Source organism: Ciconia boyciana, chromosome 3, assembly GCF_034638445.1.
Source record: "Ciconia boyciana chromosome 3, ASM3463844v1, whole genome shotgun sequence".
Taxonomy (NCBI): domain Eukaryota; kingdom Metazoa; phylum Chordata; class Aves; order Ciconiiformes; family Ciconiidae; genus Ciconia; species Ciconia boyciana.
In genome coordinates, this window is record NC_132936.1 from 56890223 (window position 1) to 56907673 (window position 17451).

The 17451-nt window shown below is 36.2% G+C and overlaps 1 protein-coding gene across 6 annotated transcripts in view; it reads right to left on the reverse strand.

Annotated features, from left to right (window-relative positions):
* FAM184A (family with sequence similarity 184 member A) overlaps positions 1-17451 on the reverse strand; it is an 81736-nt gene that overhangs the window by 19548 nt on the left and 44737 nt on the right. For all 6 annotated transcript variants that reach the window (XR_012041457.1, XM_072855757.1, XM_072855756.1 and 3 more), the window contains exons 8-9: positions 15401-15522; positions 15031-15181 (exon numbers count right to left, since the gene is read on the reverse strand). Coding sequence is in view for 5 of the 6 variants with exons in the window: in XM_072855757.1 (XP_072711858.1) it covers positions 15031-15181; positions 15401-15522 (273 nt within the window). In the remaining variant the exon portion in view is untranslated. The remainder of the gene's footprint in view (positions 1-15030; positions 15182-15400; positions 15523-17451) is intronic.

A 17451-nucleotide genomic window follows, 5' to 3' on the forward strand; every position in this document is an offset into this window, starting at 1 on the left:
TGTTTCTGTAGATCTCCATCATTTCCCTCCTTACACCCTTTTCCATACTAAACAGTTTTGGCTTAATGAGTCGCTCCTTGTACCTATTTCATATCTGTCATCACATTTATCCTACTTTTGCCCCTTTTCTACTATTTCTTTTTAAGATTAGGAGACCAAAACAGCATAAGGTATTTAAAATGAGAGTAAACTCTGGTTTTATATAGTGGTTTATGTGGTTTTACATGTTATGTTCTCTGTTTCTCTCCTACATTCCTAATGTTTTATTTGCTTTTGTGACTCCTACCGAGCACTAAGGTGATGTTTTCATGGAATTATATATTATAGTCCACAAACCTACTCTCCAGTTTTAACAGGTCAAGGTAAGGTTCATCGTTTTACACAAGAAGTTAGAATTCGGGTTTTTTTCCTTGTGTATCACTTTGCGTTTATCTACAGTGAATTTCATCTGCCATTTTATTGCCAAGTCCCTTGTCCTTTTACAGCTATTCTATAATTCTTCAGACAGTCTTTGTCCTTCCCACCCTGAATAACTTTTTATAAGCTGCAAACTTTCCCACCTTACTTATTCATAAACAACTTGCGAAAGAAAATATATTGAACATTATTGTAACTCCAGTGATAATCTACCTTCACTGTGGAAGCACTTTATTTAATACCTATCTTTCAACCAGTTATTTATTTATACAAAAACTTCCCTCTTGTATCGTGGAGTTCTAGTTTCCTCAGAAGCCCCAGAACTTCTCGGCCAATCTCTTTCAGCATACCATGGCCAGGGCTGCCATGCTGGTCAGACAAACCAATAATGCAACCACATATTGCATTCTTTCTCTTCAACCCTAGAAACTCACTCCACTGATGCGGTTAGTTTGCACCATGCAACTGCCAGCTCTGAATTTTCATCTGTGTATCATCATCTGGTATTGCAATGTGCTATTGTCTTCCTTCTCCAGAAAAAAAAGATCTATCTTATCTAAACTCCCCTTTGATCTACTCACATCCCAACTACTCTGCTTCATCCCATGCTCACTGTTGGGCCCTTCTCTCTTTCTCCACCCTTCTGTAACCTCATACTTGCCTGGGTCCTTCTTTTCACCTGTAAGCCTTGCCTTTATTTCCTGTTTCTCTGCCAGACTACACCTAGAGAAAACCAGACCCTCTCTGGAGATCCATTTTTCCCTTGTGCTTTTAGGTAACTCTTACGCTACTTTACATTACCTCTGCTCCTATTTAACCAACATCCATAAACTCTCAGGTTTGTTGAGTATTTTTGTTTGTTTCCATGAGACCACTACTGCGACTTGGCTCTAGCCCCTCTACTCCTTGCCTTCCATCCATCCCATACTCCAGTATCTCCCCCCCCTCCTCTGCTCTTTTTCTTCTTCCTAACTCCACTTTTAGTATCATAGGAATGTGCAGTTAGGATAGTCTTAAAGAGATTATTCAGTCCAATTCTTTGCACTAGGTGGGAACCCTATACGCAAACTACTGCTTAAAAATCTCGTATGAAGGAAATCCCACAATTTTCACCCAGATCCTCTTCCTCCTCCTCTGCCTGCCTGTGGCAGAAACACTGAGATACTGGACAGATGTTCTGTCCACTCTTACTTGTCCCCTCCACCATGTTTCTGTCCCTCAGGTTTCTCACCATTGCCCTGTCCCCTTCACCGTGGCCACCAGGAGGTACAATTCTAGGGGAAGTCCTGCTCAGTCCTGCAGAATCTCAGGTAATTTAATCATCATACTCTAAAAAGTCTTTCATGATGACATTCAAATGGAGTCAACCACGGTATCTTAGCCAAATTTTTATTTAAGATGACATGAAAAAATGGTTTTTTGGCTTGCAGTTAAATCTGTCTCTCACTTAAGTTCCTGCTCCAAATTCTGATAATTCTCAGTATATAATTTATAAACATTTTTAGCATGGGCCAAGGGCAAAACAATTTTCTTTTCATTTTTTGGAAATGCAGAAAGCATTTTAATTGAGATGACCAAGAGAAGTCTGACATCTGGCCAGGAAGCCATCTTAGAAGAGATCAGGAATAGCCTTCTCAAGAGTAGTCCACAATTCCACCAGATTAAAGTGACTTCAGAACAACAGCCTGAAATGAGTCAATCTCCGGAGATGCCTGTTTGCCTGAATAGACTATACAGAAAATAAAGGACAATGAGGATTAAAAGATTCTAACAAGCAAGTCAGATTAGTCTACCCTTCTAATAATAAGGGGTTTTTTTGTTGAAAGTACATAAAATATTAAAAATCTGACAGTTATTTTTAGAAGAGTACATAATTTTAAACATTATTTTGATTATTCAGTACATATACTGATATCCTTAAGAGCACATTTTTGAAAACATTAGTGCCTCCCTTTGCATGTCTTTGGAGCATCCTTTCTATATACTCCTGTACTGAGGATTCAAAAGAAAACAGCTCTAAACACTATTGTCTGAACTTTCAATACTTTTATCCAAGGTTTTCAGCTATTAAAAACATTGGTAGGAATTTTGAAAATTAAAAAATTGAAAGAAAGAATATTTTGGCTACAATTATGACTTGCACTGCAAAACTGCAAATTATAATACAGCATCAATCTCATGCTTTGTAGAAAGCTCTGCAATACACATTTGCACTGCCCACAAGCTTGCTTGCTTTAACAATGACGTAAAAATGCTGCTTATATTATGACCATGTATGGTGTCTGATGTCCAGTGATACATACATTTACACAGATGAATGGACGCAATACAAAAGCTTTTGATAACTAGCGGCAAACGTTCTCCTCTCAACTATTACCATGTCTTCTATTTCATAGGCTAAAGCTCTAAAGCAGTACTAGGATATGCAGATTTATTAGTGCAAACATGCCCTGTTTACAAGCTGTAAGTGCAAATCACTTACATTGCTGATAGATTTATGCAAAGCTTCACCGAGACAGTGCCGCTATGAAGAAAAGATCACAGGAATAAAGGGAAACATTCAGAAATCAACTAAGTAAAAGAAAAAGGGATAAGGAAGGGAGAGTAAAACATAGAACATTAATTATAATTTGATCAGGGAAAAATAAGTTGAAAACTATCTGGAAAAAAATATGAATAGCTTGCTTTGACTTAGTATTTAAACTACTGAACACAGAACAGAATGATGCATTTTCCTGTGTTATGTTTTGAATGTACCAGACAGCATTATCTCTTCAACATAATGTTACTATATACTCATATATTACGCAGCTGAACACTCTTGAAATTATCCAACTGTTTTCTCTTCTCCTTTATGGCAAATAATTTTGGGAAGAAATCATTAAGTACACCGATTTGCATTACTATTAGAAAAGATGTAACATAAGGACTCACTCAACAGTCAGCTGTGTCTCTGAAATATCACAAGCATATTAAACACATAATATTAGAGATCAGATTTCACTGCTAAAGGGCAGAAAATGAGTTTAGTCTGTAATGAAGACATATTTATATTAAAATACTTCTCTTATTTTTCTTATAATTCAGAAAGAGATGGGTACCTAAAAGACTCTTCCTGAAAGTCTCCAGCAAAAAATTACTTAATGTGCTGCTTATACTAGTGTTGATTGCTAATGAAAAGCAAAAAATAAAAACATATTGCCAAGTAAATGTTCCATATGAAACATTATTGATCATACAAATCATATACATAATTCATATACATCTATATTAAAATGCCTGTGTGTTTATATATATATATATATATATATCAATGGTGTAGATAGGCACACACATGCACGCACACAATAGTCATCAGAAATGAAGTGAGAGCAATTTCATATCCAGCATGACCAATTTCCCCTCTTGGCACAGGTCAGTCAAGAAGATGGCTTTCTCCAGGAGACAGCAGGTATTTCGACACCAGCTTGGAAGCCTATAGTTGGGAACTTTTAGATAATACGTTCTCAAAATACAAAAATTATTATTCGTTCTCCTGAATCTACAAAAAGGCACAACATAAAAATACGTTATTGTGGAATATCCAAAATTATCTTATTAAAATTGTAAGAGAGTTACAAGCAATAGTTTTCTATGCAAGGGCATAACACTAGCAGGCATCATACTCCAGCGGACAAGACAACAGACTGGCATCTAACAGCTCCGATTTCAACACCGGATTTTGACAGTGGCAGTCTGAACAAATCCAGCTATTTTTTCTGTGCTTCCTTTCCCATCTGTCTGGTTTGTTTAGGGGGGAAGCTGTTAAGAGCAGGAATGATCTCTTGCTAATTAAATGTTCAGTTTCTACAACGTTTGGGACTTAATTTTGATGGACATACCTAGGCACCACTGTAGTAAAATCTAAATATTTCTTAGTAGTACATCTGAAGCAGAAAGGTTAGTAATGTTACACTGAAAAGAAATTCCAAGTAAAAATACTTTTGGGAAGCTACATTCTGAGGTCTACCCTATTAAAAAGGCCCTTTTAAGAAAGTGAGAGTTGCCCCCTGGTTCTTGCAGAATAACAGATTCCTTTCACCAAGAAAGAAACTGGTCTTGCTTTGCTGTCAAACTGATCTTATAACTAAAAGTACTAAGATGGGCTAACCATTTTAATACATATGATTTCACCAAATTTAAAAGTTTTCCAGAGATCTGGAAAACAGATGGAATTAAAATGAACTTTTGGTGAAGGTTCTGCAGTAAAACTCTCCAGTTAAGTTCGGTATTTAGATTTGTCACAGATTTCTTAGGCTCCGTCACTGAAAGCAATCTTTCTGCAACCCATATTTCCTGATTGTGAAATGAGAACAGTAATTATCCTGTGCAAAACCAATAACTGTTAAATGCTCAGATCTTATTGGCAAAAATAAGGCCATGCACAGACCAAAAAAAGTTATTTTTTTAATAAATTGAGCTTATATATTTGACATCCTATGTGTTCTAAAGAGACACACAGCAATGTTGAATATACAGTGAATGCAGCTTACTGATTTTTAACAAAACTTGGAATACACAAATCCTTTATAAATCTGGAAGTCTAAGTATCATATCACTATTCAAAAGCATTTAATTATAGGACAGCTGGCTAAACATCAGTCCTGGAAAAGAGTCAATCAAGAAAATCTTCAAGTGTGAAAATAAGATGATTTTCAGTCAACATAAGAATGGAATAAATCTCTGCTAAAGAAAACCTGATTTCTTGCTTTGACAACACTACAACTTTGGGCAATAAATGCTCCTGTACAGAAATAATACTTAAGAGGACTTTAAAAGGGTATTCAATTTATTATCACATGAGATTTTGATCAAAACATGTGTGCTTATACAATATTACTTAAGGATATTTTAAAAGGTTAAAACCAACTTACTTTATCTCAAAAACAGCTAGTGGTGAATCATCACTGAAATCAAACAGGTATTCACTAGGATTAATACTAAACCTGACCACAATTTATTATTTTCATCCTTTATTAGATAGTAAATAATTTGCATAAAATACATCCATGATAGAATAGTAAATTAGAATTATATAGGCTAGTCAATTGGTATGGAGGCTGATTCCAGCAAAATGTGTAGCAATATAATCAGATGCAGCTCCATATTGAAAAGTATGCAAGTCACATTCAGAATGGAGAACTCCAAAATAAACCTGGTTGAAGTATTGTTAAGAAATTCCATAAAAATTCAAAACATCCTCATGACTACTTCCACAGCAAGGTCCATGATCTGGGGAAAAAGCGATGAGAACCAAAAAGAATGCATGCGTAATTATTACTCTCTGTACTTCTATGATGGGGAGAAGTGATGAGAAAAAAAGGGAGAAAGTGGGTTTAACTGTCACTCTATTTCTACAGGTTGGAATTTGAGATTATTGGTTTGTGATATTACTGTGGTATGAGAAACCCTTGTTCAATTCTCTTTGAAATCAGGCTTTGCAGATATAGGATGTACAAATGAATTAATTTGTTTCTTGGAAGTACAGGAACTTCTGAAAACACATCTTTATTTGGCATATGTGTATTCGCTATCCTGCTTTTACTCAATTTTGCTGTCTCATTCTTCAGTAGAAGTATTGACTTCACCTTCAGCCTCAGATGTAACCAAGAGAACGTCCTCATGATCCAGAGGAACAGCAAAGAGGTCGCTACATCTTTAGAACCCACTAATCATTGCAGGCTACTCAGCAGGACCGAAAGACCTTGCACGCAATACATGGGGAAAGATTTGTATTCCCGCCTCTATTTCAACATTTCTCCTAAAAGAGCTGAGTTTTCAATTTAGTTGGGCCAATTTGTGTTGTAGTAAAGCATAGATTTAGAGATTTAAAACCATTCAAGCTTTGGGTTTGCTTACTGTAAAGAACAGTTGCTTGTGTTCCCATCATGACTGTCACAGGGGCCATACTTGGTGATCAAATGGTGTTATTTTCCTCAAGAAGGAAATTTACTGCACCACTGACATTTTCACGTTTTCATTCACTTGCATTGTTTTCTGCAGGACTTTAGCTTATTGGATGCGTGGAAGTTCTCTCACTTCATTGTTTCTCTTGGCTAAAAATTACTTTCAAACAGATTACAGAGGCTTGACACTGAATTTCAGCATCAGCCTTCATGTTACCCAAAGATCAGTTATGTAACACTTTTTCTCATTGATATTTCCATGTCAAATCGTGTCAAGATCTGACTTTGGTATACAGTTTACCGACTTTTCAAAATACCGCTGGCAGCAGGAATTCTTGTGTAATACCTGAGACCCTAACTGGGGAGGGTCCAACTTTATCTGTGTATCAAAGCAGATCTAGACTGCTACGCAGTCTTTGCCTCATTTTAAGAATGAGCTCCAATAGATGCTGCTAACCTTTCTGAAGGAAACCTACATGCATCCATCAGACATTAGTAAAAGAAACTAGTTTCTGAGATGCCTACTGACGACGCTGAAGGGACCTTTGGCATAAGTCCATTTTATCCAGCTAATAACAACAATCACCCCAAAACTCTCCCTCGAGCTATATCTTTGATTTGAAGAGAAAGACTGATTTGTCAGCAGATGTACTGTCTCTGGCTGCGCAGTGCTTACACGACAGATGACTCTGCAGGGATTTGGAAAGCAGCTGTTTCCTACTCCAACATTTTGTACTTGGCTTGAGGCTTGTGACATGCTAGGAATGGAAGAGCTGCATCAAAGTTTGCCCTCTCTGACCAGCAAGAAAAAGCAGCATTTAGAGCCCCTTCCCTCTCTCTCAAAACCCAACAGTTTTCTACTGAGGAAAATTAAGTATATATAAGGCATTCTGAAATGTATAACTATCTCTGGGATCTAATCGGTCCTGATTTCCTCCTGTTTTTGTAGCAACCCTGAGTGAAGGTGCTGTGTCCAGGCTGTCACGAGGTGGGGTACTCATCCTGTTGCTTTAAAAAGATGGAGCTCTTTTCCAGTTGTAGGAGTCTATCAAACTGATAGGCAAAATGCCTAGGTATTTTGACATATTTTTACCTGTTTGGATTTTGGATTATATGCTTTTAATCTGACAAACTGCAGGCTCAATGGTCAGGGGAAAAAGAGGATCATTTGAATCTCCTGATAATTTTTAAAGTTTTTGGAACAGTACTAGGGCTTCATTTCATTTTACTTATTTGTCATACTGCTGTCAGGATTTTAAAGATTATATAGGCATCTTGGCTCATCCTTCCTGGAGCACAAAGGTATTTGTCACAAAGTGCCCTTAATCTAGAATTTTATTCATCTGCTGAATCTCAAACAAATTTTGCCCCACCTAATAAGTTATCTTATTCCTCCCAGGGTCTACTGTTTTCATTGGTTTTAAACCTATGCAAAAGCTACTTGAGCAACCATCTTCCGTAATGAAGAAGCTAAGGTTAATGTTTTAAAACTAGATCCTTGCCAGAGTCTTTATCTTACATTTAAGGGAAAAACATATACACATATAGGATTAAAATTTTATTTGGGGAATGGTATTACTGTTGGATTTGGCTTAGATTTCTATTTACTAGTTTTGGAAGTGTAAACTTAATTCCAAATATCAAATTAAATTCTTTTCTGACTCATGCATCATTAATTACATAGTGTACTAAGAATTTAATGTTCTTTTCATCCACTGACAGGCAGAATTAAAAAGTCTTTCAGTCTCCTCCAGATGTACTAACTCAAACACTGCCAAACAAAAGCTGGTAATATTAAATTCCAATTAGAAGTTTATGACCAGATAGACAAGTTTCTTTGGCTATGAAGATACTGTACTTTCAAACGTCAGCCTAGATGTATTTTTAAATTTAATTAAACATAACACCATGAGATTAAAAAAAAATCAATTAAGAAGAAACCAAAAGAGAAATGAAAAAGAATTCCAGTAACACATCTATTCTTTAACAGAGCAACAAAGCTAACATTTGTTAGTATTCCTACTGTATCCCACTGAAAATACTTTGAAAACTCTGATTTGTTCTGTTGCTTTTGTTTGTCTGTATTGCTGAGTAGCTCTTAATTGTAAATGGTCTTTAATGAATTTCCTCTGTTACATTCAGAATCTTTTCAACAAAGAGTAAAATAACGAAGAGAGTGCAGTACGGGCTGAATGGGCTCACCATAAGTAAAAGCTCAGAAAAAAGAGACAGTTCCGCTGAATATTAGGCATTTGTTTTCATGCTCAAGTTTCAGACAAAACTACAGTGACCAATGTGGATAGAACAACGCACTGACCAACCTTCAGGATCACATCTCTGCATAGAACAGGGAGCCAGAACAAGGAGGATTCTTTATTGAGAAGTACAGCTAGCCATGAAACTGGGGGAAGCACCCTCAATAGATGGCCCTCTGAGGGCTGCAGTGACTCTGGATTACATGATTATTCACACGCTCATGTACAATAGTTTTTGACTTGCTTAAAGCATAGGCTTCCCACTTAGAATACAGGAATACCGATTCTTCTAAATCACTGGTGAGTGGCAAGATGTTTACGGACGCTGGATCTAAGCAGAAACCCCCAAAGCTCCCCTGATTCTCCAGGAGGCCCACAGGAGTTGCAGCACAGTCCCATTAAGACCACAGTTTTGAGAGCTGTAGTCACTTCTGAAAAGTTTCCAAGAGCTGCAGAAAGTGGTGCCCCTTTGGAAAAACAAATACCTACAGATGAAAGAAGAGACATAAAACCTCACCCTGAACTGCATTCCAGGTGCCCTCTGCTCTTTGCTCCCTCTTTGGTATGATTTTTCTTTTTATTCTTTAGGATTTCAGCATTTTAGCTCTCTAAGTGCTTATTAAATCTTGCGCAAAATCCTTTACCATCCACTAGATGTCATGGTAGCCTTACTAGTATTATTGAATGCAAGAATGACCAAAGAGAATTAGGATGGAGAAGTTACTTGAAATGTAATTCCTCTCTGTTTCTGACAGACAAGCCTTTACACAGTGTGTTCAGGACAATATCAAGTGACAGAGAGCAGAGTAAAAGGATTCTGTGCTGAAAGTTAATCTCCCTTCTTTCAGGAAACTGATATAGGGTTTGTGCAGGTTATTTCTTGTTTCCAGCATCCATTCGACAGCAAATCTTCTAAAGCAAGGATTACCCAAGGCTGTGGAACAGGCCAGTAAATCCTTGTGCTGGGGAAAGTAGCGTTTCCCGATTCTGCTAATGTGTATGCACATCAGCTCTGCGATAAGCACTTCCACACAGGCAAATAGAGACGGAGCAATAACTGCCGCTGGTAGAAGCCTGGTCAAGGATCATTTACAGATGTGCACAGGAGCTCTGTGACTTTTCTACAACACTCCACTTCATGAACAAGAGTAGACACAGTGGCCAGGGTTTTAAGATTGAGTTTGAAATTTTCTGAAAACTACAATTTGAATAATGTCTACATCAGAAGGAAATATTTAAATTTTTATATAAATCAACGTTTCTCATGTTTACTTTGACAGTTTAAAAAGGAACACACCATGACAGAAACAAACTCTGCATAGGAAACTTCAACATTTTTTTTTTTCCAAAAAAGGAGAGACTCTTTGCAGCAGGAAAAATAAACAACAGCTACCAAAGTGTATGCAGTACACTTTTGTCCATTGTCACTATACTACTTCTAATATTTCCATTAATAGAAGATGATATACTCATGTGCGAAAAGTTTACAAAGTTAGAAAGAAGAATGTCACGCTAATGCTTGGTCACATAATAGTATGAAGCTACATAAGAATGGAAAAAAATGCTGACAAAAACATTTATTTTACTGGAACACACGTTTTACTGAAAAGTAAGGAAGAGGGAAGAACCAATATTTGCTCAAATATAGAAAAGCCCATCCACAATCAGAATACTTGATTCAGTTTACAGAAAGAAACATTTACCACAAGAACAAATAGATAAGAAGAATACAGGCCTTAACCTGTACATTTCAGTGCCCAGAATTGAAGGTTGCACAACACGGAGAGGCAGAAGAGAGAACACGCTCATGCTTTAAAAAGAAAACTCCTGCTATGTCATCCATGGCTGAAGCCTTCTCAGCAGTAAAATGTTTTTAAGAAAAGCGTTAAAAGCCCATTACACAGCTAGGAGAAATGGAAAAGAGCTAGCACATCTGAATTCTACATATTTCATGAAGAAACTCTCACATGGATTGATGTAGAAGTACTTAGTAAAATTTACAGGAAAAAAGGAAAAGCACTTTCTTTTTGTGTCTTCTAGAACCATTTCTCATATCGGAGGTAAGAACTGCACACTTGGTCTCTAGACACTGATCTAGTTAACCTGCCAACCACATTTAACTGTAGATGGTAAGTGATGCTTTGCAACTGGCAAGAACGTGTTTAAGCACTTAATCAGCTGAATAGCATTTTCTCTCAAGAGAATTATTTTACTCATAACAAAGCTATACTGTTAGAATAACAATAATCCTACATGCATTCTATGAGGGACCACTTAGCATTACCAGTATAAAAGCAAAACTATTACCTTGCCTTACGCAAGAGCGTGATCTCACCTATCAAATGTGCAACAACTAGTAAAAGGCAGACATTTGTAGATTAGTGTATCATAATTAAAAAAAAAAAAACAAACAACAACAAACCAGCTTAGTACACTTTATGGGCATACATTTTTTGATTGAACATTTTAAAAAAATTGTTGCCATTTATAGCTGTGTCTCTTCATTCAGTTTTTCTGGCACCAGTCAGCAGCATTCCAAGATGGGCTTACTCTGTGTTGTATTTTTCTACAGTTTAAGTAACTATACTGTGTCACTTCTCTCCATTCATTTAAAACCTGTTTTTTTCAACACTTTGCTTACATAACCATTCCTATACTTCAAGTTAGGTTCTACACTTCTTTGTACCTTGTTTTTAAATCAAATCTGAGATGCATCAATACATATTAGAAAATTATGTACCCGTATTAATGAGCATTTAGTTTCTGAATTCAACCTTTCTGAACAGCATTTATACAACTAAATGGTGAAGCTCTAGACACTTTCTCAACATAGAGAGTGCATGTAGACCACATTTTCTGTCAAGTTACAAGTTTACAAATGATTTAGCAGAGACCTTGGTCTCACGTTATTTTGATAAATCATTGTATAGTACTGCTGGTATAGACCAGACCAATGCTTCAGGTGTGAAAATCTGAATTACAGAAAGAGGAGTTGGATCTCTGCTCTCTTTCTGATTTTTACACAGACTTCATGCCTTTCAAATGGATTTTAAATGCATATTCCCACTAATGAAGACTGGGGCTGGGTGTAACAAATTCACAATTTTACACCCCTGCTGCAGTATCTCAGACTGTTCTAGTTCAGTGTAGTTGAAAGAAGACAGGTATGAACAGATATTCTTTTGATGGACTGAAATTTGAATTCTTCACAATGCTGTTAACACACACACGTATATATATATGTAACAGCAGAAGAATCTCACTTTTGTGCAACTCCAGACTGTTTAAACTAGACTGTGAACCCTCTGGGGTAGAGTCTTATTGCACATTTACAGATTGCCAAGCACAGCTAGGCTTACTGCAGTAGTTCCTGTAGTGTCAAAGCGGGCCCAGTGCAGTTTCCACTCAGAATAGCATCATTCTAGATTTACACAACTGAAGTGTATAGTAATCTTTGTATTATAAAACACATACCAAAAATCTTCCACTCTCTTTCATAATGAAATAATGAATCATAATGAAATCATAATCACTATCTTTGATTTTCTTCTGTGATGAAATTACTAGATCTGTGCATGAGGGGAGAGCAGTGGATGTTTGTGACCTTGACTTCAGCAAGATTTTTAACATCCTTGTATCTGATTGTATCACAATTCAGATGGGTGGGCTACCAGATAGATGAGAACTGGATCGATTATCAGGCTGAAAGGGTAGCAGTTAATGGTTCACTCTATCTGAAAGCTTGTTACAAGTAGAGTTCCTAAGGTGTCTGTTCCAGGACCTATTCATTTTAGTACCTTCTCAATGACCTGGAGGAGGAGGCAGATAGTACCCTCATAGAGTTTGTGGATGACACCAAAATGGGAGGAGTAGAAGGTAGAGCACAGCACAGTGGAGGGGACACAATACATTGAAAGGTGGTAGGGCTGCCATCCAGAGGGCCCTGTATAGGTTATAAGGTATGGGCCAATAGGAACCTCACAAAATTCAACAAGGACAAATGCAAAGTCCTTTACATGGGATGGACTAAACCCCTGCACTGGTTCATACTGGGTTACAGATCTGCTTTGCATAACCTAGTTAATGGTAGGCTAAACATGAATCAGCAGTATGGCCTGGCAGCAATGAATGCCAGCAGCATACCGGGCTGTAGCAAGAACTAGTAGTTTGAGGGAAGGAATCAGTACCTTTGACTTGGCACTTGTTGCACATCACCTGGGGGGCACATTCTGTCTCCTCCTCCAGTTCATTCAGCTTTGGTTGCCCCAGTACAAGACAAACATTGATGAACTTGAACACGTTCAGTGGAGAGCTACCACCAAGATGGCTGGGACTGGAACATATATCCTTCTGAGGGAACCAGGTTTGTTCAGTCTAAAGAAGAGAAGGTTTTGTGGGACTTAAGAGCTTTCCAGTACCTATGATGTGGTTAGAGAGAAAGTGGACCCAGCCTCATTACAGTGGTGCACAATAGGACAATGAGAGACAAGGATCATAAACAGAAACAGAAGAGGTTCTGTCTAAATATAAAGAAAAAACTCCTCTTGAGGATAATTAAGCACTAGAAGAGATTCTTCAGAGAGGCTGTGGAATCTTCATCCTTGGATGTTATTCAAGACCTGACTGGACAAAGCCCTAAGCAACCTGGTTCAAATTCAGTGTTGACTGATTTGAGCAGGAGGTTGCACTAGATGACCTCCTGAGATCTCTTCCAACCTCAGTCAGTCAATGATTCTACGATTCAGGTCAGTGTAACTCTCAGAGGCTACCCTTTGTGTACTGCAATCAGGAGGAACTTACTACAAACCCATTTCTCTAAGAGTTAAGTTACCCATCTTGTACACTATGGTCTGGAATTCTCTCTCCTCCAGGTGTAATGGACAAAATGTAGATTCTTACAGAGAGAAAGCTTAATTCCCTACCACCAACCATAACTTTTCGATCTTTATGAAATACCTATCCAACTCAAACACTGGTACGGAAAAGCAACAGCTGGACTTAGGGGGAAAAAAAAAAAAGTGAAGACTCCCATGGTTTATTTTCTTATTAGTCTCCCAAACACACACGCTGTTATGAAATGGTGCAGCTCCTTGGTACAGTAAAAGGAATGAAGAAAAAAAAAAAAACAACAACCGTTTTGCATATGCAGACCATTTCCTATGTCTGCAAATTCTCTAGTAAAACTTTCCTTATTACAGTTAGCTTCCTGAGCTTTCCAATTCCAAAATTTCTTCCATATGCAGAAAAAAATTGTTCATTTGCAACATACTAATTTTCCATTCTAAAACTGTATGTTAGATTTATTATGGTATTTTTAAAAGCTAGAGATAAGTGAAGTATTTTTAAAGTATGCTAAAACTACAGAAGGTTTAACATATCCCTTTCAAATTGTACTTTCCTAGAGAAAATGCTATTTATAGGTAGAAGTAAAGAGAGTAAATGAAGCTTGGGTAAAGGCAATAAGTGAAACTTAAAATCAAATGAGTCCAAGTCGTATTCCATTCATGTTGTAAAAAGTAACAGACCGAGAACTTTGAAAACCTCCAGCTTTTTTGAGCCTAAGCCACAAGATTTTACAAGCTTAAATTCCCTTGTCAGCAAAATAAATTGTTATATGTTCCTATAAGAAGCTGTATAATCAAGTGCATGTTCAGTTATTAGACTTCTCAAATTAGAAAGCAAATTAAAAGCCATCCCACAATAACACCCTAAATTCGCAGTCATTCAATGAGTTCCAAAATCTGTTTCTCTTACTTTAAAATATAATTGTTCATTATAAGCTATTCTTTCAAACTGTAGTCAATAAAATCAGTTCTACAGCATTTACGGTTTGGAAAAAGTACAAAGCAAGTATTTTCTGTGAATTATCTAACATAACTGAGTTTGTACATACAAGTTGCAATTAAAAAACTCAGTATTTATAAAAAATTATCCCAAAATAATGTTCAAAATCACTTAAGAGAAGACATAACTGTAATAAACGTGTTGTAGAAACTGAGGGACATTTTGACTTTTCAGTGACTTGTACAGTGTCATTATTGTAAAGATCAGGGATACCTCCAAGTCAAAACAATTAGCATTGGTAAATATTTACAATAGAATAGGTGAGCAGACAGAGAATCAAAAAAATCTTATAGTGAAGAGGTGAGACTGTCAACACCCTCCCATTCCCCCCAAAAAAAACTGCAGAAAGTTTTATTCATGTTTAAGTGTAAAGAAGGGCATTCATATAATTTTAAGGCATCTTCATATATTACTTATAAAGTTTGATAATTATTACATTTAAAAGCATTATGCTAACAAATTTCATTTCAAAGACAGATGTCACAACCAATTTCATGTAGATTATTGCTGATAAACCACCAGCAACTAAATTGTAATGGCCTTCCAATTCTCAAAGAGACCATAGTTACCTGGTCTAAAAGATCTTCAACTTTTTTTTGCCATCCATCCCTTGCTGCATTTTTTTCACGTTCTTTGAGCTGCAACAGCTGAGTCATGGCTGCCTTCTTATCCTCTTCATGCTGAAGCCTCAGCTCTTCACGAAGCTTATTACATTCCTGTCTAAAAGCAAAGGTCAAATAACTAAAATGCAGGGGACCTTGTGCAAGAAGTGAAAAAGAATTAAGAACTCAGTAATAATTGGAAAAACTTAGATAATAGCAAAAGCCTTTGCTTTACATTTCATTCGCTATTACATTTGTAATACATGTATGTATTACATACATGTAATACATACTTTATTTCTTATTAAAGAATACAAGAAAAAAAATTAATACTTGCCGAAGATTTTCTGTCCATTTGATTTCCAAGTCACGAGCCATTCTGTCAACTTTGAACTTTTCCTCTTCTCTCATGGCAGCAATCATTGCCTCGTGCTGTTGTCTCTCCTGATCTAGTTCTCCCTGCAAACACAAACTTCACAATAGAGACTGATCAGCAGCAAAAAAGCATTTCAAACCTTAAATGAATGCATTTATAACAAAAATGTCAGTTACAACTGGCTCATAAAACTTGAACTGTAACTTTTTTAGTGTGTGATTCCTAATTACACACAATTAATGCCTATACATCTGCTGATATTTCTTATTTGTGGAAAAGAATTCTGCATTCCTACAAAACACTATAAAAAGCAATTTTCCAATAAGACATTCTGGAATTAATCTTTCAAATACTGTTACATTGAATCACAGAATAATTTATGTTGGAAAGAACCTCAAAAGGTCATTGAGTCCTGTTTAGTGCAGGACTAACTTCAGAATTAGAGCAGGTTGCTTAGGATCTTGTCACGCGTGTTTTGGCCTTTTTTTTTTTTTTTTTTTCTTTTAAATCGGCAAATACTCATTATTTGGATTTCAAAGCTTGAGCTATCTGGATTTCATACAAATTTCATGTATCTTCTTTCTGTTTCTTGACTGGACTAACCTCGTAGAAACAGGCTTTCAGTCTGAACACAGAAAAAATTTAGAATTCCTATCAATTTCTGTTCAAATTTTACCATACTATAATAGTATGAGGTACTACCTAGAATCCATACTTACATTAATGTTTTTCAGCAGTGCTTGCTTCATTCATGAGAAACAAACACGGCTGTCTAAATTTAAATTAAGACTTTTTAAAGTGAGAATTTTTCTGTAGGATTTTTTCATTTCTATATTTCAAAATCTGTTAAGATAAATGTTATTGCCAGCAACCTGCTATATATGAATATTTAAATGTTAGAATAGGTGAAGAGAGAAGAATGCAGTAGTTCATATGAACCCTTAGAGAAATCATAAAAAATACAGAGGAAGTTATAAACTGTAATAGGGTGCACATCTAATAACCACAGCTGAAAGAAATAAAAAAAACCCAAAACCACAAACAACAAAACAAAACAAAAACAAAAAAACCCACAACACCAATATTCTGTTTCAGGCTGTTTTTGTTAGAAAAATAACACCAGTACAAAAACAGATTCAGGGAATATTTTTTTTTAAATATTTGCTGCTCTACTTCAAATATTGCTGTGATCTTGTAAACGTACATTGTTTACTGAAGAAAGAAAAAGGACAGGTTATACTTAGTATTAAAGTCAATGAGCTATTGACTGACAGTTCCAGTTCCATCTAAGCCAACTAAAATGGCAATATATTTGTGCTTAGAAAAATTAATTGCTTCAATTGTATAAAGCAGTCACATTTTCTGGATGATAGTCTGCTATCTTTCAAGATATCACAGCTTATATCATCTTTAAACTATTCTTAAGCATCTTCTGAAATTCTAAATTTGAGCCTGAAATGAAGACTGTGCCCATTATTTGAGGTAAACATGGTATGTGTGCATACTGGAAAAAAAAAAAAATTAAAAAGGTTTTGATAAATTCTAAAGCTAGTAAGCTCTGGACCTTGTTTTCAAGACATGAAACTGTCTGGAATAGCACTGGTGTAACACATATCCTGTGTTACAGTCTCATGAAAATTCTGTTAAGCCTCTGAAAAATCTGACTCTGGATATATTTTGTACAGACATACTTTGACAGCTACAATTTATATTAAGCACAGAAAGATGTGCTTGCAGCAATACCCATTAAATACTGACAGTGTTCTTTTGAAAACAAACCAACAAAAAAACAAAAAACCCAACCAACCAAAAAAAAACCCAAACTAACCCATCCTAGTTTTCCAGTTTTTGTTTTCCCTGCTTGAAATGAAAAGATAATTCTCTCTCTTAACGAAGCCATATGAAGCTCCTTCAATAATGTCTACACTGTAACACTTCTTGCCATTTTAAAAACAAGACCAAAATTACTGTGACTGTACTTTGCACGATTTATTCTCCAACATTATGGTTAC